This window comes from Emys orbicularis, chromosome 19 (genome assembly GCF_028017835.1).
Source record: "Emys orbicularis isolate rEmyOrb1 chromosome 19, rEmyOrb1.hap1, whole genome shotgun sequence".
NCBI lineage: Eukaryota > Metazoa > Chordata > Testudines > Emydidae > Emys > Emys orbicularis.
The window spans coordinates 1746763-1770572 of record NC_088701.1 but is presented as its reverse complement, the minus strand read 5'-3'; the positions used below and the strand labels follow the sequence as shown (position 1 = coordinate 1770572).

The following is a 23810-nucleotide window of genomic DNA, read 5'->3' as shown; positions in this document are numbered from 1 at the left end:
AAGGGGGCCCCGCCTCCCTCTGCGCCCCACGTGACCGGGTGGGGGATCAGCGGGGACCTGCGTGGCCCTGTCACCAGGCGCAGGCCCATGGGTGCCCAGGCCCGGCCCCTGCAGCGCCAGAAGTGGGGGGCTGCGGCGCTCGGCCGTCATCAGCCTTGCAGACATCGACCCACCAGCACCCCAGTTGCTTTATACTCAAATCAGTCACTGGGGGGGCTGGGCCCATCCATCAGTGACACTAGAGGGAACTGGGCCCCTCCATCAGTGTCACTAGGGGCCGTCGCCCAGTGTCACAGACACTCCCCAGAGCACGGCAGGGAGAAGCCAGGGCGCGCACAAGGGTAGGAGCAGAGCAGGGGCAGAACCCAGGAGTCCTGACTCCAGCCCTGCCCCGCACACAGCTGAGTCCCACTTCCATCCACAGGACTCGAAGGTGCGTGAGAGAAGGCAGAGATGACCCCATCCGGGCTGAAGGCGGTGGTGCGCGAGAGTGAGTGCAGAGCTGGGGGGTCTGAGCCCGGTCGGGGGCAGAATCCAGTCGGGTGTGGGTCTGGGGGAACAGGACCCAGTTGGGGGGCCCGGGGAGGGCAGGGCGGGGCGCTTATGGGGGTGTCGCACCCTCGGGGAGGATTAGGAGTCAGTCAGAGCAGAAAGAACAGGAGTACTTGTGGCACCTTAGAGACTAACAAGTTTATTAGAGCATAAGCTTTCGTGGGGTACAGACTAACACGGCTGCTACTCTGAAACCAGTCAGAGCAGAGAGCTCCTCCTCCCCCTGCCTGCCTGTCACACACCAGGAGGGTGTCTGCCCCACCCCCAAGGGCTGCCCCCTCCCATAGGAGCTGCACTTTGGGGGGAATCATCGTCATCTCGTTCCATCGGGGTGACTCCCGCCAGGGCCGGTGCAAGGATATTTTGCGCCCTAGGCGAAACTTCCACCTTGCACCCCCTCTCCTCCCCCAACCACCTCCGAAAACTAGTAAACTTAGCGTTATAAACAGCCTGTCAGAAGGGGTAACAGCTGCACACGAGGAGAAAAATGACGTCATAGCCACTTTGTACCGTAGTGAAGCAGTACGCTTCTGCCCGGCCGCAACGCAGAGCTGGCATAGGCTATAGCTGTAATGTAGGAGAGAACAAGTTAAAGCCTTACACCTGATCAGCATGGCCTCCGCTGCCTTGTGCATGCTGGACTCTGAGGTGTTAGTTGCTATGTGTTAGTCATTGTCTTCTGGCAACACCCTGACCCGCTGTGTGGGCTGTAAAAATAACAGGAGTACTTGTGGCACCTTAGAGACTAACAAATTTATTAGAGCATAAGCTGTGTGGGCTGTGTTACTTCAGAAGCCCAAGCCACTCTGAATCTCCAGCCCCAGCTGCAGTGGACGGGGCCTGTGGCTAAATCCAGACCACAGGCCTGGGGTTTAAAAGACCCTTGGAAAGTGGATTCAGTTCAGATGTTCCATGGTTGCCCCCAGAACTGGGACAGAGCAAAAGTGGCCCACAGGTCAGGACGGCCGGTGGTGCTAATAACCCTTAGCTCTTCTCTTAGTTTTTCCTCAGTAAATCTCACAATTAGGAGGGCCTGACACGTGACTTTTGAATACTTGGGCTGGGCCATACTGCCCCGGTTCAAGAGGGGTCTCTGAACAGGAATAGCAGGGGGCTGCAGGTCAGGAGTGAGGAGCATCTGCAGAGCCGTGAGGGGGGGGGGAACCCAGGACTGGAATAGCTGCAGGTCAGGAGTGAGGAGCTCTGGCAGAGCTGGTGGGGACAGACCAGCGCTGGCATAGCAGGGGGCTGCAGTAAAGGGCACTGGCGGAGCTGGGAGTGGGTGGGATCCAAGGGCTGGGATAGCGGGGGCTGAGGACAGGAGTGAGGGGCATCTGCAGAGCTGTGAGATGGGGAACCCAGGACTGGAATAGCTGCGGTTCAAGAGTGAGGAGCACTGGCAGAGCTGGTGGGGGACAGACCAGGGCTGGGATAGCAGGGGGCTGCAGACAGGAGTGAGGGGCACTGGCAGAGCTGGGAATGGGAGGGAGCCCAGGGCTGGGGTAGCAGGGGGCTCCAGTCAGTAGTGAGGGGCACTGGCACAGCTGGTGGGGGCAGCCCAGGGCTGGTGTGGGGGGCCGTAGCTGCAGTTCAGGGTTGAAATGCCTGTATTACGGTAGGTCCCAGGAGCCCAAGTCATGGACCAAGGCCCCATTGTGCTGGGTGCTGTACATTATTCATTAGGTGTATTACGGTAGTTCCCAGGAGCACCAGTCGTGGGCCAGGACCCCATTGTGCTGGGTGCTGTACATTATTTATTAGGTGTATTACGGTAGCACCCAGGAGTGCCAGTCATGGGTCAGGGTACCATTCTGCTGGGCATAACAAAAAGATGGTGCTTGGCCCGAAGAGCTGACTATCTAATTGCTTAGCTTGGCCGTGGAAGGTGCCCAGGAGACAGGCCGGCAGTTCCCTGAGCGGGGCATGCCTTGGAGGGGTTCTTTGTGCAGGACTCAGGATTCGAAGTCTTTGTCGTGTTGTCGTCCCCCACACACAGTAGAGGGTCCCTGGATCCCCTCCAGTCAAGAGGTGCTGGACAGGATCTGTTCTCTTGCTGCACGGGGCCAGATCCTCAGTTCAGCTGTGCTCGTATCCAGCCTGGCAGAAAGGAAGGGGGATCAGAGCCATGGCCCATCTAGCCTGCCACCCCACCACGATCGCTGACTGGGGGCTCTGCTAGGAGCACATCACTAGCTGGCCTGAGAGCAGCCTCTGAGCCACTTCCCCAAGGGGTCCTTCCACCAGCCAGTGGGTCCTGGCTCAGGGCACAGCCGTCCCATCCAATCCCCACCACTAATCCCCATCTCTTTCCCTCGCAGAGATCCTCAGCGTTGTCTTTCGCAGCGTGAAGAAGGAAGGAGAATGGAAGGTAAGCAGGCCGGGCCTGCTGCCCTGGTGTCCCCCTGGGGATATGCTGTATCCATATATCGTGCTCCTTCCCCTCCAGCTTCTTGGGATTCATTAGGACCCTGAGGTTTTCCAGGCTGGATCAGATCCCTGCTCTGTCTAGCCGATCATCCGCCCCCAGCTAGGCTTGGGTATGTCTGCATTCCCGCTGTGCTGGATAAGACCCAGCTGGTCCAGCTAGCCCCATATCTCCCCCCCACACACACCGGATCAGACCACTGGGCCCAGTGAGCCAGCCTGGGTGGGAGGAGGAGCAGGAAAGCGCCAAGCATGGGGGCAGCATGCACCATTGGGCAGGCAGGTTATTGAGCCCCCGGCATGGACTGGGCTGGGGTGTGTGGAGCGGTGGGCTTGGCCGGTGCGGCAGAGGGAGCACAGGGGACTAGGTTTCCCAGTGGCTGAATCTGGTGCAGCGGGATGCTGGGCTGCACGGAGCAATGGGTTCATTCGACACGGCAGGAAAGCGGTGGAGATGTTGGGCCGATGGCCTACAGGGCTTTCCTAGGGGAACACGGAGACTCCCCTCGTTCCATTCCTCTGTGCCCTGATCCTGGTTCTGTCCGAGGGCTGGGGAGCGGGTATCTGGTGGATCAGAGGAGGGCACTGGGAGCTAGGACTCCTGGGTTCTGTCCCTGCCTCTTGCACTCACCCTGTCACCTGGGCCAAGAGGCTGATCTCCTCCAGTCTAGGAGGATGGAACCATTCGGAATAGCCGGGTGTCCCAGGTTTGTCTCTGACATCTCGTACCAGCCACTCTGCTCGGAGCCTGCTCTCCTTGTCGCTCCTCACGCAGTCCTTAGCACGGTCAGCTCAGCCAAGTGCAGGCTTGGTAACGGCCCTGCCGCTCTGCTGTGGAAGGGCTGGGCCAGGAGCCGTCGGCTCTGCCGTTAGCAGTCGCTCTGCTCCCTTGGCTGTGCCGTGGATGATGATGGTGGGCGGCTGGGCTCAGGGCAGTGACTAGCTCGTCCGAAGCGGCGCGCTCCCCTCTCGCTACCCCAGGTGCTGATCATGGACCACCCCAGCACGCGCATCCTTTCGTCGTGCTGCAAGATGTCCGACATCGTGGACGAAGGCATCACGCGTGAGTGGCCCCTCCCTCCCGTCTGCTCCCCCCACCAGGGCTCCCCTCCCCCTTGGATACACCTCACAGTCGGGGAGTTGACTTGTCTACATTCACGTTTGCATCTAGTTTCCCCCCTTTGCAGCCCCCTAGATGCCCTCCTTGCTATTGGTACCTTCCCAGCCAGATCTAGTTCCCTTAGCCCGGCGCTTTCAGCCCCAGCAGCCTCTTCACCGCTTTTCTCAGACCCCCGTTAACTCCTCGCTGCTCCTCCCCCATGCTGCGGGCAGGGTCCTGGCAGGGGAGGGGGAATGCTGGCTCCCTGCTCCAGGGTGGAGGAGCCCTGGGGTTGAGGGGCACAGAGCTGAGCCAGCGCTCTAGGGGGGTGTCCCCAGCACAGTACAGAGGGACGTTTCCTCCCTGCTCCGTACTGGGGCAGCATCGCAGCCCATGGCCCCACATCAAAGCTGCTGCTGCATTGTAGCCTGTGGAACCCCTCAGCCTGCTGCCAGCGAACATCCCTGTTCCCCTTGGCTTCCCCTCCCCCCATCCCGGTGGAGAGCGGCTGGGGCGGGTGGCTAGGACACACTGACCCGCGCCCAATGTCTGCTCTCTCCTAGTTGTGGAAGATATTAACAAGCGCCGGGAGCCAATCCCCAGCCTGGAGGCCATCTACCTGCTCAGCCCTGTGGAGAAGGTAGGAGCTCGGGCCTGGGGCAGCTGGATGGGGAGCAGGGGAGACCCCGGGGCAGCACCTAGTGCAGCCTGGAGGTGACGCTGTCCGGGGGGATGCGCAGCACAAGGTCAGGATGGGAATGGGGCCAGTAGGGGCTCCCCAAGAGGCTGTTTCCCCGGAGCTGGGCTTCGTGTTCTTTGCCACGTGAGGCACAGACTATCCCCCAGACCTCTCCGCAGTGCAGTCCCGTGGGGGTTGGATGGGAAGGTGCAGCAGGCGGAGAGAGGCAACCTCAGCTAGGCTGACCAGATAGCAAGTGTGAAAAACCGGGACAGGTGTTGGGGGGTAACAGGAGCCTATAGAAGGGAAAAAAACTAAATATTGCGACTGTCCCTATAAAATCGGGACATCTGGTCACCCTAAGTCCTCAGCTGAGACTCGAAGTGAAGGAGAATCGCTGAGGCAGAGGCTCAGGTAGCAGGGGCTGTGGGGGAGGAGGCTCCTGCGTCTGCAGCAGGGAGGCCAGTGGAGGGAGACCAGGGGCAGGGGGGTGAAAACCAGCCCACCTCCCGATGGCATCATGCTGGGCCCTGAGTCCCCAGGGGCTGAGCATGGGCTGGGCCCTTCGGGCAGCAGGGAGGGGCCTTGGCTGGTGCTGACAACCCCTCCTCTCCCCCCTTTGCAGTCGGTGCAGGCTCTGATCGATGACTTCCAGGGCACCCCCACCTTCACCTACAAGGCAGCTCACGTCTTCTTCCTCAGCCGTGAGTATCGGGGGGCGGGGAATCCCCCTGCCGGGAGCCTGGCCAGCCGCACACTGGAGCCTGGGGGTGGGGGGCGGGGTCTCTCTCTGCCGGCAGGCCAATGCGCAGCACCCTGATTACGCTCTGCCCTCCTGCAGGGGGATGCAGACCCAGCAGGCCAGACCGAACGACCCCACCGATCCCTTCCCCCCCCTTCTCCCCCATGGGCCTGCCTCCAGCCAGCACGGCTCACAGACACCTGCAGCGTGCGCCCAGAAAGGCGGCCTCTGGCTACCATTCCCAGCATGCATTGCTCCATCAGTCCCAACTGGGGTGTGGGAATGGTATACCCAGAATACCCAGTGTGTCAAGGTCACATCTGCTTCTCCCCATTACAGCCCAAGTCCCTGTTCCTCCTTGTGCATCATCCTGAGTTGTACACTCCAGTCACTTCCCCCTGCGGTGGGCTGAGGGCAGGGTGTGAGAAAGGGACTGCGTAGGAGAGATTGTGCCCCCACCCTCCTCGCTGCTGATGCTGCAGAAGCCGAGAACCTGGCGTGACTCTGGTTCAGGGGGGTTGGACTCATAGTTGACTCCTGTGTGGCCCTGCTGACCTGCCCAGGTTCCCCACAGGTGTGCAGCACTACTGCCCCTGCTGTGCCCGTCCTGGCCCCGTCCGTGGGGGCTGGCGCTGTGCTGGGGGTCCTGAGCCCTGTGCCTGTCACCCCCACCCACTGCCTTTGCCTTGCAGCCTGTCCTGACCCTCTGTTCAACAAGCTGCGGAAGTCACGGATCACCAAGGCCATCAAAATCCTCAAGGAGATCAACATGGCCTTCCTGCCCTATGAGAGCCAGGTAAGGGGTGACCGGGCTTTGGAGGAGCAGGGCCGCAGGGCAGATGGGTGACGTACGACACCCCAACCTTAGTGTTCCACATGGCTCGGGGCGGGGACACCTTTCCCTTCTAGGGCCCTGGGTTTGACGCCAGCACAGGGCAGCACGTTTTCCCCAATGACTCGTTCTGTTCGTCCAGTGAAATAAGCGACAGCGGCAGACGCGCGTTGATGCCGGGCTTGCCTGTGGCTACGCTGGGGCTTTCGCCAGACTAGAAGCATGTCCAAGCCCCCTTCCCCAACATTGACTTCTCCAGGGCAGAGATACTCCGCTGCAGCTCAGTAAGGACCTGAATCCGGGGCATCTTCATCCCAGGCGGGTGCATGAATCTCTGGGCCGCTGTCCCTCTACCACAACAGGAGTGGCTTTGGCAAAGGGATCTCTCCCTCACTAGGGGCTCGTTCCGGCTCCGCCAGGCTGGCCTGGTCCAACAGCGCATCTTAGGGGCGCGGTATGGGGCACAGCTGGCCTGGCTGCCAGCAGTTGGCACCAGGGTCTGATCTCTGCTCCCCCCGCCCCCCAGGTGTACTCCCTGGACAGGCCACAGAGTTTCCACACCTGGTTCAGCCCCTGGGGCGCCTGGGAAAGGAAGAAGGACCTGGAGATGCTGGCAGAGCAGATTGCTTCACTGTGTGAAACCCTGGAGGAGTATCCAGCCATCCGCTACAGGAAGTGAGTGTGCCCGGGGGGAGGGGTACCCGGCCATCCGCTACAGGAAGTGAGTGTGCCCGGGGGGAGGGGTACCCGGCCATCCGCTACAGGAAGTGAGTTTGCCCGGGGGGAGGGGTACCCGGCCATCCGCTACAGGAAGTGAGTGTGCCCGGGGGGAGGGGTACCCGGCCATCCGCTACAGGAAGTGAGTGTGCCCGGGGGGAGGGGTACCCGGCCATCCGCTACAGGAAGTGAGTGTGCCCGGGGGGAGGGGTACCCGGCCATCCGCTACAGGAAGTGAGTGTGCCCGGGGGGAGGGGTACTCGGCCATCCGCTACAGGAAGTGAGTGTGCCCGGGAGGAGGGGTACCCAGTTATCCCTTATAGGAATTGAGTGTGCCATGGGGAGGTACCCAGCCATCCGCTACAGGAAGTGAGTGTGCCCAGAGGGAGAAGGTTACCTGGTCATCTCCTACAGGAAGTGCGTGTGCCCCTGGGGGAGGAGCTGTTTCTACCCACAGGGTTTGTCTTTGCTGCAGGGCCTATGAAGATAACTTCCACCTGGCGCATGCTGTACTGGCCAAACTCAAGGAGTTCAAGGCATACGAGCCCAGCATGGGAGAGGTGAGCGAGCTGTGCCGGCCACGCCCTCACCATGGGACAGAGCCGCGGGGGGAGGGGGAGTACATGAGAAGTAGAAGGAAGGAGGAGTGATTTAGAACCTGCTCGGAGATCCTGGCGGGGGGAGGGGTGGGGTCTAGACCCCCTTGGAGATCCTGAGGGCTCGGGAGAACAATAGCATTCCCTGTGTGGTTGGACTAACGGCCCCAGCCCTTCTCTAACAGTGGCCGTGGGCGGATCGCAAAGTGCTCTACAAAGGCCAGTGTCCTTATCCCCTCTGTACGGATGGGGAAACCGAGGCACCGACTGGGGAAGTGTGTGCCCAGCACAATCTCTGTTTATAAACAGGGCAGTTCGGTCACAGAAGTAAGCTTTGCACACAGAGCCTCTTCCACACCTGGACACTCCTGTCTGTGTGTGCTCCTACACCCATCACCGTGGTATCGAAACCTCACTAACGAATTCAGCCTCCCAGGGGAGGCAGGGGGGCCTGTGTTACAGATGGGAAACTGAGGCATGCAGGGAGTCTGTCAGAGCAGGAGTAGAACCCAGCTCTCCTGAGCCTTAGCCACAAGTCAGCCCTGACCCAGCTCCTGCCGTCCCCGTCTCACCCCCAGCAGAGGGGAGCTGCAAACCCACCCTGCCCTGGATTCTCGCATGGGAAACCCAGTGGCTCCTGTCTCCCTAGGAGAAGCAAAGTGATGTAAAATCCAAGGCCTGCCCAGATCTCTCCCTCCTGTTGCTTCTGCTCTTGCTTCCAGCCTTTGCCGAGCTGCTGGGAGACTGTGCACCTGTGACCAACTGGGAATGTTTGTAATATCTTTTATGAAGCCAATGCATGCCTCAGTTTCCCCTATATGTTTCATGGCTTCTCTGGTGGGGCGTGGGGGGAAGGACTCTCAGGGAAGGTAAGAATCATGGTGTGGGGGGGTGTCACATCCCTGTCTTGGTGAAATGAAGAGAATCCAACCCAGATCAGCCTGGGGGCCAGAAAGACCATGACATCTCCAATGGCTCCTGGCTGGACGCTCCCAGCAGGGAATCGGAGCAGGGGCCCCAGCTCGAGAACACAGGGTTGGGAAGGTTTGAGCTGGGGGATAAGTGGGGGAAGCTGGGATCTCTCGCCTGAGAACTGACCAAGGTCAGACTGAGGCCTGGTCTACAGGAGGCAATTGCCTCGCTCGGGGGTATGAGAAAGGCGGCGTCACTGAAGCGGCGCAGCTGCAGGGGTTTACATGTAGACAGGCCCTGAGCGAGAGACCAGGAGCCTGAAAACAGGTTTCGCTGCAGCTCGGCCGGGCTCTGGGCTAACCAGAACGGCCTCTTGCTTTAACCTTCAGTGGGCTGGGCTGCCCGGGCTGGGGTCCAGGTGCCTAAGAAACCCGACTGTTCTGACAACGCTGGGGGAGTGGCCCTGTCACCCAGGCTGAGTGGTGTCGGGCCCTGCGGAGTGGACGGGTCTGTCCCAGGGTCTGTCTCAGCTGGACTCGCTGGGCAGGGCTCACGGGGTGAAGCCCAGCGGTTCGGTCTCAGGAGGTGGGAGGCCGTATGGTTTGTCCTGGAGGAAGAGAGAGACCTGTTGGGGTCTGGCACAGCAAAGGGCTTCCTCCCAGAGACTTCCCCAGCTGGGGCCCTGGCACCGACCCTGTGGAGCCATGAGCGCACCTTTCCTCTCTACTTTCCCATCCACCGAGGCAATGTTGCCTAGTGGCTAGAGCCTTGGACTGGGACGGGAGACCGGGGTTCTATTCCCAGCTGGGTGACCTTGGGCAAGTCACCTCCCCTATTTGTGCCTCAGTTTCCCCATCTGTAAAATGGGGATAATGAGACCAGTCTCGGGCAGGGGGGCCCCCTCTGGGATAGCTGGCTGCCATGGCACAGACGCTCTGTAACTCACAGCTGGCAGCACAGGCCTGCCTCCAGAGGGGAGCCTGGCCCACACCTGGCTGCCCAAACCATCTACCCAGGGAAGGGATTGACAGCATGCTTGTTAACCACCGGAGCTACTTGCTGCAGCAGAGCTGGCTCCAGCCTGCAGCCCCCGTCTGATCTGTGCTATTCTCAGGAGCTGAGAGCGGCGCTGGGGAGGGCAAAGTCCTGCTCCGTGCACACCCTGCTCCTCTGAGCCCCCCCAGGGATATTCCTGAGACTCTTGCCAAGCCTCCCTGTCACAGGTGTCAGCACTATCCCTATGTTACACGGGGGAAACTGAGGCATGGAGCAGCGTGCCACGAGTAGGTGGCAAAGGCAGGAATAGGAGCCAGGAGTCCAGACAGCACGCCCACCGCAGGACCGGGAGGGCTGACTCAAGCCCCTGCTCTCAATGCAGTGCTGGCTCCATGCTGCACAATCCCGGCTGGCCAGTCCAGTGTGCCCCCGCCTTGCCAGCTGGCGCAGAACCCCAGGGACTCTTGTAGCATGGCCTCTAGCAGTCAGGTCTCCAAAGCCACCCAGCCCACGGTCACAGCGCCCTGGGGCCTTGTCTGCCCTAGGCCCTCTTGCCTTGATGTTTCCCAGCTGCCAGCCCTGAGGGGTAGCTGGCCCAGGCAGTGCTGTGGCACTCACCAGTGCACTAAGCGCCCCTCTGCTCTGGGGGTGACCTGGTGGTTACGCCAGCCCCCATCTGCACTTGGGGATCCCTCCAGCCGAGCTGAGCTGGCAAAGCTGTGAGCAGAGTCCGGGCGGGGCGCTGGGCATAGCAACCCCCCCAGGCTGGGTAGTGCTGGAGAGGAATGATGGTGCCAGTTCTGGGTTCATGTCCCTGCTCTGCCACAGACTTCCTGTGTGACCTTGGGTGAGTCACCCAGCCCCTCTGGGCCTCCATCCCCCTCTGCAATGGGGTGACAGCCCTGCCCAGCCCCACGTGCATGGGGGGGCAGGATGCAGCAATGATAGTGCTACAGTGGTGGGGTCCAGATACTCCTCCAAGAGAGGCGCTCCCCCGTCAGCCTCAACCCATTTACCCAGAGGCTGTGGAGACCAAGTGTGGCTGAAAATCGGGCTACGTACTGAGGTGGGACAGTTGGGGAAGCGTCAGGGGCTGTACGTCCCCGGCCCCCCTGACTGTTTGTGCTACCCAGCAAAGAGCAGACGCAGCCCCTTGCTGAGGTGCTCCTGGGTGGGCTTGGGTTCCACTGGAGCCGTCTGCCATGGGAGCGCAGGGCTGGTCTCCTATCGCCACCTGCTGTGCTAAGAGGGCAGTGCATGCTGATCAGGCAGGGAGCGGGGGCTGGGCCAGCCCCCCCCCCCCCCCCCCCCATGATGTGGGTCTGAGATGCTGACCATTTGAGTGGTCTCTGTCCAGCTGGATGCTGGGGGGGCCACCCAGGCTGGGAGTGGGGAGCTAAAGCCTCATATGGGGTCCCAGCTCAGATGCAAGGTGGGGCATAGGGATAACGTCCCATTGTACCCCTCTGGGACCTTATATCAAAGAGTCTCTGGGCCTGGTGTTGGTTAACGATAGACTAGCCAGGGCCTTCTGGTGTAGTTCGCCCCTCCCCACCCTGCATATGGGGCAGGGCGCAGTCGGGGGGCTGCCTTGTAAGGGGCATGCTCCCGTTGGTGGAGAGGCACGAGCAGAGAGCGTGCTTGGGGGAGTGACAATTGCTATTTGCACGAGGGGCAGGTGGCCCGTCCCTGCAGGGGGCATTGCAGTGCAGCTGGGTGGGGAGCTCTCCCTGCCGGTCAGGGCGGGACCCCAGGGCACGTCTCAGCTAGCTTGGTGGGTGTCTCCTGGCTTCCCCTGGGGTTGGGGGCTGGGCCGCAGAGAGGGCGGGTGGTGAAGTTTCAGGCCCACCAGGGCCCATTGGATTGTGCCGTGGAAGCCAGGCCAGGAACCATCCGCCGGAGCAGGGGGTGACGGGTCTCTCTCTCCTTTGCCCCAGGGCCCCGACAAAGCCCGCTCTCAGCTGCTGATCGTGGACCGGAGCTTCGACCTGGTGTCCCCACTGCTGCATGAGCTCACCTTCCAGGCCATGGCCTACGACCTGCTCAGCATCGAGAACAACACCTACAGGTAGGGCCTGGCTGCCAGCAGGGGGCGCCCCGCACTCCTCCTCAGGCGGGCTGGGGGGGTGGACCCAGGCACCGGCACTGCTCTGTAGCTCCCACGCTCGGAGGAGGGGTGTCGCAGCCTGACCCCATCCCCCCTCCGCAGGTACGAGACAACGGGCACCAGCGACTCGCGGGAGAAGGAGGCGCTGCTGGATGAAGATGACGAACTCTGGGTGCAGCTACGCCACATGCACATCGCTGACGTCTCCCAGTGAGCGCGCTCAGCCCTGCCCCTGACACACCCCTCTGTGCCCCGTCCATCACCCCGGATATGCCCCTCCGTGCCCCACCCAGGGCCAGGACCCATCCACCCCCGCCCTCCCCAGACACACCACTTTGTGCCCCACCCAATGCCTAGTCCGGGACTCGCTACCCCCCCCTTCGGCACACCTCTCCCCTCCCCGCCCAGTGCCAGGACCCCCTACCCCCACTTTGGCACAGCCCTCTCCTCCCCGCCCACTGCCAGGACCTCCCCCTCGGACACACCTCTCCCACCCAGTGCCAGGACAGCCCACCCCGTTGACACCCCCCCTCTTTTCCAGTGCCGGGACTTCCCCCATCCTCCCCTTCAGACACAGCCCTCCCCACCCTGGGGCCCCCTCGGACACACCCCTCCCCTTCCCTTCCCACCCAGTGCTGGAACCCCACTCCCCCTTGGATACACTCCTCTCCCACCCAGTGCAGGGACACCCCCCAGAAACACACCCCTCTCCTGCTCAGTGCCAGGACTCCCCCTCCCCCTCCCACCCAGTGCTGGGGCCTGTCCCTCAGACATGCTCCTCTCTGAGTGCTGAGACCCCCTGGACCCAGCCCCTCTCCCCAAAGGACCCCTGAGCGCTCCCTTCCAGAGCAACTGTCTGCATCTCCTCTCGGGGATCCCCCTGGACACTGTCTTCCCCCGATCCCAGGATCTCCCCAGGCACCTCACAGCCCCTTGAGTGAGTCCCTCACCGACCTCCTGCTGGGCCTGCCGCTGCCCCCAGCCCCCCCCCCCCTCAGGGCACCAGGAGCCCCCAGATGTGCACTGAACTCTGCCTTGGGGTAACTTGGGAAGAGTCGTCCCCCCCCGCCCCATCTGAGGCTCTCGAGGCAGAGAACTGTGGTGCCCATGGGGTGGGGGCTCCATCCCCTGTAGCATAGGACAGGGCACCCCCTACCTCTAAGGCAGTGCCTGGCTCCGGCCTGACCCCTCTCCCTGCTGCAGGAAGGTGACTGAGCTGCTGCACACCTTCTGTGAGAGCAAGAGGCTGACCACGGACGAGGTGCGGTGGGGGCTGGGAGGGGGAGCGATTGGGGAGTCTGGGACGGGGGGACCCATCCCACTGCCACTGATGGGGAGGGGAGGCTGCCCTGCTGCCCTAGGAGGGGTTGGGGGGGGGCTGTCCAATTGCTCCCAGGGTTTGCCTGTAAAGGGCTAAGAGGTGTATGTGGAGCCCCCTGCCCCCCAGCCAGAGCTCTGGAGCTCCCCACAGTGAGGGAGGGCAAAGGCCCATGGGGCGGGGTCAGAAAGCAGGGTCAGGGCCGCGCAGGGAGAGCTGCAGGGAGCCAACGCTGGCATCTCCCTGGCCCGCTGCCGCTTTACACCTCAAGGGGCACTCGGGTTGCGGGGCTCCCGTCTCATTCCAGCTGGCCTGGGAAGAGCAGGTCTAACCCAAGCCACAGCCACACGTGGCCTGAGTGACCCGCCCTGGCACACGTGGTTGGGGGCTGCTGCGGCTGTCCCCAGGCGAGGCCTCTGCCCTGCAGGGGGCTCTGTGTGCTGGGAGGGGCCGGGATCTCACCACCGCCTCCCTCCAGACCAACATCCAGGACCTGTCCCAGATCCTGAAGAAGCTGCCCGAGTACCAGAGAGAGCTGAACAAGGTAACGGGGCTGGGGCTGTTAGTGGGCGGGGGGCAGGGCATTCAGTGGGGCTGATGGGGGGGCAGGGTGCTCTGTGGGGCTGGTGAGGGGCAGTAGGGACTCTCTGGGGGGCAGGGCACTCTGGGGCACTCCGCTTTACTGCCTGATGAGAGCTTCTGACCTGTCCCGTCGGGCAGAGCCATTTCCCCCCCAGGTGCTGTGTGGCACCATGGGCAGCAGCCTGCCCGTCAGTGCCCAGAGCTGCCATGTTAGCCACAGCAATGGCAGCCCTTAGGTAATGCCCACGCCTTGGAGAGGGCCTTGGTGGGCTTCCAAACCAGCCCGTTGGAGCCACTCCTGGTGCCACTGGGCCACGTGCCAACAGAAAGCTCCTGGCCACTGACACAGGTACCCCGACACCTGCTGGTCTCCAAGCCCCCAACCTCATGCTGACTAACAGAGAAGCCGTGGGCTGATTTGGAAGCTGCTTCCTCCTCCTGATCCTCCCCTCCAGCTGCCCCACTCCATCCCAGAGGTGGCTGCACTTCAGTGCTGGGCAAAACAATCCCTATATACTCGGCTTACACAGCCGATTGGGGCTGCTCCTCTGGCCAAGGGGCCCTCCTTGGGGGCTGGGGGGTGTGGGTGCTCTGGACCAGCCGGTGATGCAGTGCCGCAGTAAACTCCCCCCTGTCCCGGTCTCTCCCCGCAGTACTCCACGCACCTGAACCTGGCCGAGGACTGCATGCGGCACTTCAAAGGGACGGTGGAGAAGCTGTGCAGCGTGGAGCAGGTGGGTCTGTGGGCAGAGCCTGTCTGGGGGGCAGAGTCTGGCTCATGGACTCAGCCCGGAGAAAGGGGTCTCAGAGCCGCAGGCTCGCTGGAGCCAGGGCCAGCCCCCCCATGTAGCACCGCGGGTGCAGAAGGGGGACATGGGGCTCGGGTTACTCCCTGGGGGCCCGTTGCTCACCCCAGGGGGAGCTGACCCCAGGGAGGAGGGGGCCCTGGCACAGGGGGTAGGCGACCTGTGGGTCGTGGGGCTGTTGCGTCTCCCATCCTGCTGCGGGGCAGGAGGAAGCGGAGCAGCCTGACCTGGGCCTTGTGTGTGCGCCCCCCTCCCCCCCAGGACCTGGCCATGGGGACGGACGTGGATGGGAAGGTGATCAGCGACCCGTTGAAGATCATTGTGCCCGTCCTGCTGGACCCCAGCGTGCAGGCCTGCGACAAGACGCGCATCATCCTGCTCTACATCCTGAAGAACGGTAACGCCACAGGCCTGCAGGGCGCAGCACTGGGAGGCCTGCTGCTGCAGGGGGCGCTCCTGGAGGCGGGGCCCAGGCCTGTGGGGCTGGGGGGGGAATAGCACTGCTCAGACTGGCACGCCCCCCAGCCACGCAGGGCGTCTCCCAGCCAGCTGCTTCCCGGGGCCTGTGTCCAGCCTGGCTCTACGGCCCTGTCTCCCCTCTGCCCACCTCTCGGTGCCTGCGAGCCAGACAGTGTGGCGCGCCCACGCTCCGCACTGCCCCCTGGGGTCAGACCTGGCGGCCTTTGCTCCCTGCTGCTGCCTTCCCAGCAGTGTCCGCCCTCCACAATTCCCCCGGCCCGTTCTCTGCAGGAAGGGGGGATGGAGACACACACCCGGAGCGGCCCCCCGGCCCATTCTCTGCAGGGAGGGGGGATGGAGACGCACACCCTGAGCAGCCCCCCGGCCCGTTCTCTGCAGGGAGGGGGGATGGAGACGTACACCCCGAGCAGCCCCCTGGCCCGTTCTCTAGCTCCCCCTGGCAGTGCAGAGGGAGTCCCCCTCCCCCTGATCTGGGCTCCCCCATCTGCAGCCAGTCAGGTACAGTGTCAGAGCCGAGGCCTGGGTCCTTAAGACTGGCTGCAGATGGGGGAGCCAGATCAGGGGGAGGGGGACTCCCTCTGCACTGCCAGGGGGAGCTAGAGAGACCCCTGCCCCCAGCACCCGAGAGAACCTCTGGAGGGAGGGAAGAGCATCAAGAACCTAAATTCAGTCATTAACTGCGTGGGGTCTAGTGGGTTAGAGGGGGGCTGGGAGCCAGGACTCCTGGGTTCTACCCCCAGCTCTGGGAGGGGTAGGAAGAGCAGGATCTCAGGGTTTGATCAGGGAACTAGGACTCCTGGGCCATGGACTGAATGTGCCAAGGCTGTGGGTGCGTCCCAGGGGTGCTAGCGCTGACCTGTCTCTCCCCATGCAGATGTGAGCGCGGAGAACCTCACCAAGCTGATCCAGCGTGCCAACATCCAGCAGCTGAGGGGCAGCATCCACAACATGCATTTCCTGGGCATTTTCCTCACGCGTGGGGTAAGGGACTGGGGCCAGGGGCCAGCAGCTGTACCCATGGCAGGGGAGCCCAGGCCATCCTGGAGGTGCCCTCCATGGCAGTGACCTACTCCCAGCACAGAGGTGGCCTCTGCCCCATACAGTGGGGTGACGCCCTCCCCATATGAGGGTGACCCCCGAGTTACTCCCCATCTGGGGTGACCTCTTCTGCCCTGCAGAGGACCCTGGGGGTCAGGACCTCAGATCGCCAGGGAGCTGGAGCTGGTGACCACTGCATGGGGTGGCCATGCGGCGAATGGGGGGGAAGCGTCTCTGTTCTCCCATCAGTCTCTCTCCCCTCCTCTCTCTCTCCCTCGCTCAGTGATCCATTCTGTTCTTTTCTCTGCCCCTCCCCTGCCAGCCCGGCTGGAGCGACTCAGGTAGGCCGCGCTCTCCCTGTCTGCCCCCGTTCCCATCCCGCACCCCCTCCCTGCTGCCTCTCACCCTCTCTCCCTTCCTCCCCCAGAGTGGGCAGCTGCGACCCGAGAGGAAGGTGCGGCCGGAGTCCACCTACCTGCTCTCCCGCTGGACCCCCAGGCTCAAGGACGTCATGGAGGTACCGGGCCGTCTGCTTCCTGGCCTTGGGGGTGGGGGTCACACCTGGCAGGCTGGGCCCAAGGGGGAGGGGCTGGTTTGGGGTCAGCCATGTGTGGAGCCCTGCATGTCCGTGCACCATTTCTGCGGACAGTGGATCGGTTGCAGATACAACCGGGTCGGGCTCTACTCCCCAGCAGCGCCTGGCCCGCGGCATCCGGCTCAGGCAGCCTGGGGGGCACAGCGCGCTCGGGGCCGCCGGCCAGCAGCCAGTGGCTGGGCGACAGGTCGGAGTCGGGGCTGGCCGGCACCCACTCGCCTTGCCACGCTGAGCAGCACCAGCGTCCCCACCAGCTCCCGGGCAGCACCCCACTGTGATGCAACATGCTCTGCTGCTGCCGTGTATCACGTGATGAGAAACCCCTCCCCCCAGCCCCCACCCCCTCCACGCTGCCCCTTCTTGAGACCCCGCCCCCGCGCTACCCATTCTCCTCTAGACCCTGCCCCCTCCACGCTGCCCCTTCCCCCAAGCCCCCACCCCCTCCAAGCTGCCCCTTACCCCCAAGCCCCACCCTCGCGCTGCCTCTTCCAAGCAAGACCCCTTCCCCCCCTCGCTAGCCCTTGTGAGGGCTTGCTGCTACCCATGAGGATGCGGATACAGACGGCTAGTGGATCGCGGGCTGATGCACATCCACATTTTTGTATCCGTGCAGGGCTCTAGCCATGTGAGGGGCTCATCAGAAAGTCCTCTCCTGCTGCCATCCTTAGGGGTCTTAGGCTAGGTCTACACTACCTGCCTGAATCGGCGGGTAGAAATCGACCTCTCGGGGATCGAATTATCGCGTCTCGTCGGGACGCGACAATCGATCCCCGAATCGACGCTCTTACTCCACCAGCGGAGGTGGGAGTAAGCGCCGTCGACGGGAAGCCGCGGAGGTCGATTTTGCCACCGTCCTTACAGCGGGGTAAGTCGGCTGCGATACGTCGAATTCAGCTACGCTATTCGCGTAGCTGAATTTGCATATCTTAAATCGACCCCCCCCTGTAGTGAAGACCTGCCCTTAGATCATAGACACGAGTGCAGGGCAGTTGTCTTACCCGGTACTGAGATGCTGCCACCTCTGGGGTGGGGCAGAGGCGGTTTATACAGGGGTCCCTCACCGGGGCTGAATTCCTCCTGAGGAGTGGCAGGCAGCTGTTAACAGCCGCACAGCAGCACTGCCCGAGAGTCTAGGGCAGGAGGTGATCAGCGTGCGGGGCTGGAAGTGCAGGGGATCCAGGCAGCACACTGTCATGACTGGCACTGGAATCTGAATGGCCGGCAGGGTCCTTGGCCTAACCTCCAGTGAGCAGCAGCTGTTTGACGTTCATCTAAAGGACGAACTCCTGCAGCACAGTACTGGTCACTGACTGACCGGGGAGAGCCCCCCCTGCTGAGCCCCCCGCCCGCTCCCTGCAGCCCAGCGCCCCCTAGCGCCGCACTGGGGCCAGCACTGACTGCCAGGGGAGAGCGCCCCCTGCTCAGCCCCCTGCTCAGCCCCCTGCCCGCTCCCTGCAGTACAGCGCCCCCTAGCACCGCCCTGGGGCCAGCACTGACTGCCAGGGGAGAGCACCCCCTGCTGAGCCCCCCGCCCGCTCCCTGCAGGACAGCGCCCCCTAGCACCGCACTGGGGCCAGCACTGACTGCCAGGGGAGAGCGCCCCCTGCTCAGCCCCCTGCCCGCTCCCTGCAGTACAGCGCCCCCTAGCACCGGCATGGGGCCAGCACTGACTGCCAGGGGAGAGCACCCCCTGCTCAGCCCCCTGCCCGCTCCCTGCAGGACAGCGCCCCCTAGCGCCGCACTGGGGCCAGCACTGACTGCCAGGGGAGAGCGCCCCCTGCTCAGCCCCCTGCCCGCTCCCTGCAGGACAGCGCCCCCTAGCGCCGCACTGGGGCCAGCACTGACTGCCAGGGGAGAGCGCCCCCTGCTGAGCCCCCCGCCCGCTCCTGGCAGTACAGCGCCCCCTAGCGCCGCACTGGGGCCAGCACTGACTGCCAGGGGAGAGCGCCCCCTGCTGAGCCCCCCGCCCGCTCCTGGCAGTACAGCGCCCCCTAGCGCCGCACTGGGGCCAGCACTGACTGCCAGGGGAGAGCGCCCCCTGCTGAGCCCCCCGCCCGCTCCTCGCAGTACAGCGCCCCTAGCGCCGCACTGGGGCCAGCACTGACTGCCAGGGGAGAGCGCCCCCTGCTGAGCCCCCCGCCCGCTCCTGGCAGTACAGCGCCCCCTAGCGCCGCACTGGGGACATAAAGCACCCTCTGCTGACTCACTAGCACCCCCCAGCACCCACTGGCTTTTCCTTAGAGGTCTCCTATCCAAGCGCTGCCTGGGCCCAAACCTGCTTAGCTTGTGAGAGGTGACATGGTCGCTCCTTCCCCCAATGCTTGCTGGGGGCTGAGCCCCTCATCCCCCTGCCCTGTGGGGCACTCTTCAAGGGGGTGGGGGGCACACTTAGTTGCCTTCAGCCTACTGGCTTGGGGCTCCTCCAGGCCAAGAATTAACCCCCCCCACCTGAGGGAGGCTCCCAGGCCCCTGCTCCAGCGCTGTGATGGTTCCTCCTGTGGGATTTTGGGGCAGGCAGTTGAGGTAGCCTCAATCCTGTGCCTAATCCAAACCCCCCCCCCGTGCTAGCCGCAGCTCGGCAGGCCTTAAGCCTCCCTGTACAAGTCAAGGCAGCGGATTAATGTAAAAGCCCCTATTATGTGGCATTAGGATGTATCATAGCCTGGGACCCCTGCGTGGCTGGGACACACCTCATGGGGCAAGAGGCAGGGCCTGGATCTGCCCGCAGCAGGGAAGGGGCACTGAGGGCAGCCCCCTGCCTCCCTCCTCCCCCAAGTGAGGGGCCCTGGATCTGGCTGCAGGAGGTCTCTGCCCTCCCCATAACGGTGGATGGGTGGGGAGTTCACAGCAGAGCACTGAGCAGCTGAGGGGGAGGTGGGGAGATGGGGGGGCATCATGGGAGGAGTCAACGTGCTTTTTCCTGGCTTCCCATGTCCCACCCCAGAAAGGGGGCCCCAGGCTGCTCCCACAGGGACTGTCAATCATTCAGGGAGGAGCCGTCCCAGCCCCTCCCCCCAATGGGGCCTGGCTTGGCCACCAGGTCCAAGGTTCCTGCTGCTTAGCCCCTGCTGACCTGTCCTCTTCCCCCCACCCCCTGTCCAGGACATCATTGAGAAGAAATTGGACGAGAAGCTGTGGCCCTTCATGTCAGACACGGTACCTACCACCAGCTCCCAGGCTGCTGTCAGGTAAGGCTGAGCCTGGCTGGGCTGTGGGGGGTAGAGCCCTGACACCCCCCCCACCCCCCGGGTGTAGGAGCGTCTGTGCCTGGGAGTGCGTGGCCAGGACCCTGCCCTCTACAGGGTAGGGGGTGTCCAAGAGCCTGGAGCCCTGGACCCATCTCACCATGTCCCCCGCACCCCAGCAGTCCCTCAACACACCAGGGCTGAGGATGGAGGAAAGGGACTGGCTGAGCTTTAGACAGCACCCCCAGCCCAGGGCAGGTGCCACCCTCCCCTACTCCCTCTTGCCTCCTTTGGGACTCCTGTCCCACTGCCTTGGGCAGGGCCTGCCCCCCATCCCCCTCCAGGCCCTGCCCTTCCATCTGGCCTTACCTCAGCGAGCCCCTGGTATCCACACAGCCCCTCTCTCCTCCCAGCCCCCACTTCGGGCAGTGCCCATCCCTCCGCCTGGCCTTCCCTCAGCGAGCCCCTGGTATCCACACTGCCCCTCTACCCCCCAGCCCCCGCTTCGGGCAGTGCCCATCCCTCTGCCTGGCATTCCCTCAGCGAGCCCCTGGTATCCACACTGCCCCTCTCCCCCCAGCCCCCGCTTCGGGCAGTGCCCACCCCTCCACCTGGCCTTCCCTCAGCGAGCCCCTGGTATCCACACTGCTCCTTTCTCCCCCAGCACCTGCTTCGGGCATTGGCACAGGAGCAAGCCAGCGGGCGAGTACCGGACGGGCCCGCGCCTCATCATCTACGTGCTGGGTGGGGTGACCATATCTGAGATGCGCTGCGCCTACGAAGTGACCCGGGCCACCAAGGGCGAGTGGGAGGTGGTGATCGGTGAGTGGGGCGAGTCCTGGGGGGAGAGGCGGCTGGAATGCCCAGGTCAGGGACAGTTGGGACCCCCTGGGAGGGGGAGACCCTAGAACTGCCTGCCTAGCACCCACAGGGCGCCCCTGCCACCCTCTGTCCTCCCGCACCCGGGGGCCTGGGAACAGATGCGCTTGCCCCACCTGCCTCAGCCACGCATGGCCTGTATCTAGACACCTGATCTCCTAGTCCCTGGCTCCCCAGGCCTCTCCTTGCCCAGGGACCATGTGTGGGGGTCCAGTCAGACACCCCCAGTAACACCCATAGGGATATGGCTCACCCCCTGCACACACCCCTCTAAGACCCAAGGGTGAGGAACGCTGTCAGCGCGTGGATTCTTGCCTGGCCGTGCAGGGTACAGCGGCACAAGGGGTGCGGTGCCAGGCCGCGGGGGGCAGGAGACAGCCCCTCCCCCCCTGCACTAGAGCAGGGTCCAGCTGCAAGGATGGGGGAGATGGTGATGCCAGCCTCATGCCCGCCCCACTGTGCCCACCGCTGCCAACCACCTCTCTCCCCCCCAGGTTCCAGTCACATCCTAACCCCCAAGAGCTTCCTGGATGACGTCCAAACCCTCGACCAGGAGGCCCCTGAGGAGGTCTAGAAGCAGCCCCGTCCCCGCAGAGACTCTGCCCCCCACAGCTCGCTGCCCCCAGAGCCACCTGCTCTTCGCAATAAAGCACCTTCCCCGCTACTCTTGGCAGCGCTGTCAGTTCTTGGGGAGGGACGGGAGAGGGGACGGGACCCCCAGGCTGCTTGGCTGTTAGGGCAGGGGGCAGGCCAGGCTCCCATCTAGGGTTGTGGCCCTCTGTGCCCCATGGCCACCGCCCCACTGATGGGATAGGGGAAGAGTCAGACTCCGTTATGTACAGCCTCAGCCATTCCTAACTCCCCTCCCTGGGACCCAAGGCATAGCCCCTCCCCCTCCTGTCACCCCTCTGCCAGCGATGGGGGGCGCACAGAGGCTGCTACCAGTGACTGGCTTTGGGGGGGATGTGATCCAGCCACTGAGCCCCAGGCTGTGTCTGTCCAGTCTGCAAAGGGTTAAAGAGAACCCCCCTTCTGCCCCCATCTCATCCCCCTTCACCGCCTTGGGGTGCTGGCCCAGCCCTGGCTCCCTGCACCCCTCCCAGCACAGCCTGGCACCCTGGCCTCTCGGTGGGAACCTCAGCTCCCCCTCTCCAGCCCAGAGCCCCCCTGCTTCCCAGCTGGGCATCTGATATCACCTCCCCCAAGCCCCGCCTCTGTCCATTGTCTTCTCTTCAGGGAAACAGGGTCGTAAACCAGGGCCTCCTCTCCTCGCTTCTGTCCTCTGGCTGGTTAGGTCACTGGGTCCTCACTCTGCAGCCCATTGTCCTCCCACTAGCCAGAACCGGCTGCAGCTCCTGAGCTGGGTCTCCGGGTCACCAGGTCACCGGTCGCTGGGGTATCCATCCTCCAGGCCATCGGCTGGGGCCCCAAGTTCTCTCTCTGGTCCTCTGCAACAACAAACTCCCTCTCCCCTCACCTCGTTAAACCAGTAACACCCAGGGAAACTGAGTCCCACCCCCTCCGCAAGCAAACCATTGAAACTCCACAGAAAATAAGAAAACCCCCCACTTTGTCACAGCATAGCACAGCTCACAGGCCTGAAGCCTCCCTCCCACCTTGTGGGGTGCACGACTATGTGCCCCCAGGGCACCAAGGGAGCAGGGGATGGGCTGGGAGAGGGCAGGAGGGGCCATGGCCTGTGCGCAGGAGGAGCAGGCAGAGCCGACCGGGGTGCAGAGAAACTGGGGTGTGCTGGGCTGAGGGAGGCCAGGCCTGAGGCCCGGAGAGCTTCCCGTGCTGTGTTCAACTCTCAATAAACCCTCCTGTTTTATGCTGGCTGAGAGTCACTCCGGTCTAGAGAACAGGGTTGCATCAACCCCTTTGGGGGTGGAGGCCCAGGGGTCCAGAGCGAGTGGACTCCCTGAGGGGGCCCACGGCGAGAAACAGGTGTGCTAAGGCTCCGAGAGGTGCGGCTCCAGGAGGTGGAGGGGCCTGACCCCGAGAGAGAGTGTACCCCCGCGAAGGGCTGTATCACTAACAGGGGCACCCCCACGGACTGCAAGGGGCCAGGAGTGGGCATGATCTGTGAGTCCGTGACAATGTGGTGTCAGAAGTGGGATTGTTCGTGGATGCACCCTGTAGACGTGGGCTGCGAGCGCCGGCGCTTTGCAGTGAGTGGCTGCCAGTGATAGAACGAGGGTATTGAACAGAACCAGCCTGGAAATGGCCTAGAACCAGCTCCGTAAGAGCGACCTGGCACGTCTGTGCAGGGAGAGGGGGCTGAGCGTGGGGAGGCTCACTAAGGAGCGGCTGATTGCTCAGCTTGTAGAGAACGACCAGTCTGAGGTGCAGGCTCCAGACCCCAGGGGGGCTCCCGGGGTGCCCGGAGAGCTGGGGAGTAGCCGTGGGGGCAGTCTGTGTAGTGACCGGGAGTGGGTCAGACCTGACTCCCCAGTCAGTACAGGGAGACCCCAGTCAGGTTCCTCCCTAGAGGAGACTGGAACTGCAGCTGAAAGCAAAGGAGCGGAGGCTGGTGGACCGTGTAGAACAGCGGAAGCACGACTTGGAGATGGACGAGAGGCGGGCCAAGAGGGCCTGCCGGGGGGTAAGTGGGGAAGGGCCCCGAGCCGCCAGTGGTGTGGGGAATCTAGACACCAAACTGCTGCCCCAGTTCGAATGGGGGGGGATATTGATGCCTACCTCACAGCCTGTGAGAAGGCTTGTGAACTGAACCAGATTGACCCTGCAGACAGGCTTCGCTGGCTGACCCCCCTGCTGGGTCCCAAAGCCATACAGGCGTTCAGCCAAATGGATGGTGTTGAGAAGGGGGACTATGACCTGTTCAAAGAGGCTTTGCTGCTGAAGTTTGAACTGACCCCCGAGGCTTACAGGAAATGATTCCAGGGTGTACGCAAGACCCCAGGTGTTTCTTACAAGGAGGTCGCCAACCTGCTGCGGGAATATCTCCGCAAGTGGGGGAAGGGCGCAGGGGCCACTACCGCAGAGGACGTGTATAACCTGGTGGGGTTGGAGCAGCTGTATGACTTCTGCCCTTTGGACCTAAAGATGTGGTTAGGGGACCAGAAGCCCAAAGATCTGCGCAGTGCAGGGGCACTGGCAGATGAGTTTGTGGACAGCAGATCGGGGGCAGGAGGGAGACCCACATCAGGGACTCATAAGGGGAGTCACCCAGAGACCTCTCAAAGGTGGGACCCCAGGAAGCCCAACTCAGGGGTGCCCGGGAATGCCGGGGCGGGGCGACCCCATCGTG

At 63.4% G+C, this 23810-nt stretch overlaps 1 protein-coding gene across 3 annotated transcripts; it reads left to right on the top strand.

Annotated features, from left to right (window-relative positions):
• Positions 1-453: 453 nt before the first annotated feature.
• On the top strand, positions 454-21120 carry LOC135891585 (syntaxin-binding protein 2-like). 3 transcript variants are annotated; one of them, XM_065419180.1, is made up of 20 exons: positions 454-490; positions 2871-2920; positions 3958-4039; positions 4639-4715; positions 5380-5458; positions 6189-6292; positions 6855-7003; positions 7521-7605; positions 11487-11617; positions 11759-11866; positions 12860-12917; positions 13453-13518; positions 14210-14290; positions 14624-14759; positions 15717-15823; positions 16054-16062; positions 16308-16397; positions 19578-19663; positions 20325-20482; positions 21034-21120. In XM_065419180.1, exons 1-20 carry the CDS (start codon positions 454-456, stop codon positions 21111-21113), a joined length of 1773 nt encoding a protein of 590 aa, XP_065275252.1. In that variant the 3' UTR covers positions 21114-21120. The 3 variants fall into 3 exon arrangements, with proteins under 3 accessions (XP_065275252.1, XP_065275251.1, XP_065275250.1); XM_065419179.1 differs by lacking the exon at positions 16054-16062; XM_065419178.1 differs by lacking the exon at positions 16054-16062 and having other exon boundaries at positions 15717-15847.
• Positions 21121-23810: the final 2690 nt, after the last annotated feature.

Coding starts and splice junctions, on each gene's coding strand:
- LOC135891585 (XM_065419178.1), top strand. CDS start 454: ATGACCCCATCCGGGCTGAAGGCGGTGGTGCGCGAGA. Junction 7,004..7,520: donor CCAGCCATCCGCTACAGGAA/GTGAGTGTGCCC, acceptor TCTTTGCTGCAG/GGCCTATGAAGATAACTTCC. Junction 14,291..14,623: donor AGCTGTGCAGCGTGGAGCAG/GTGGGTCTGTGG, acceptor CCTCCCCCCCAG/GACCTGGCCATGGGGACGGA.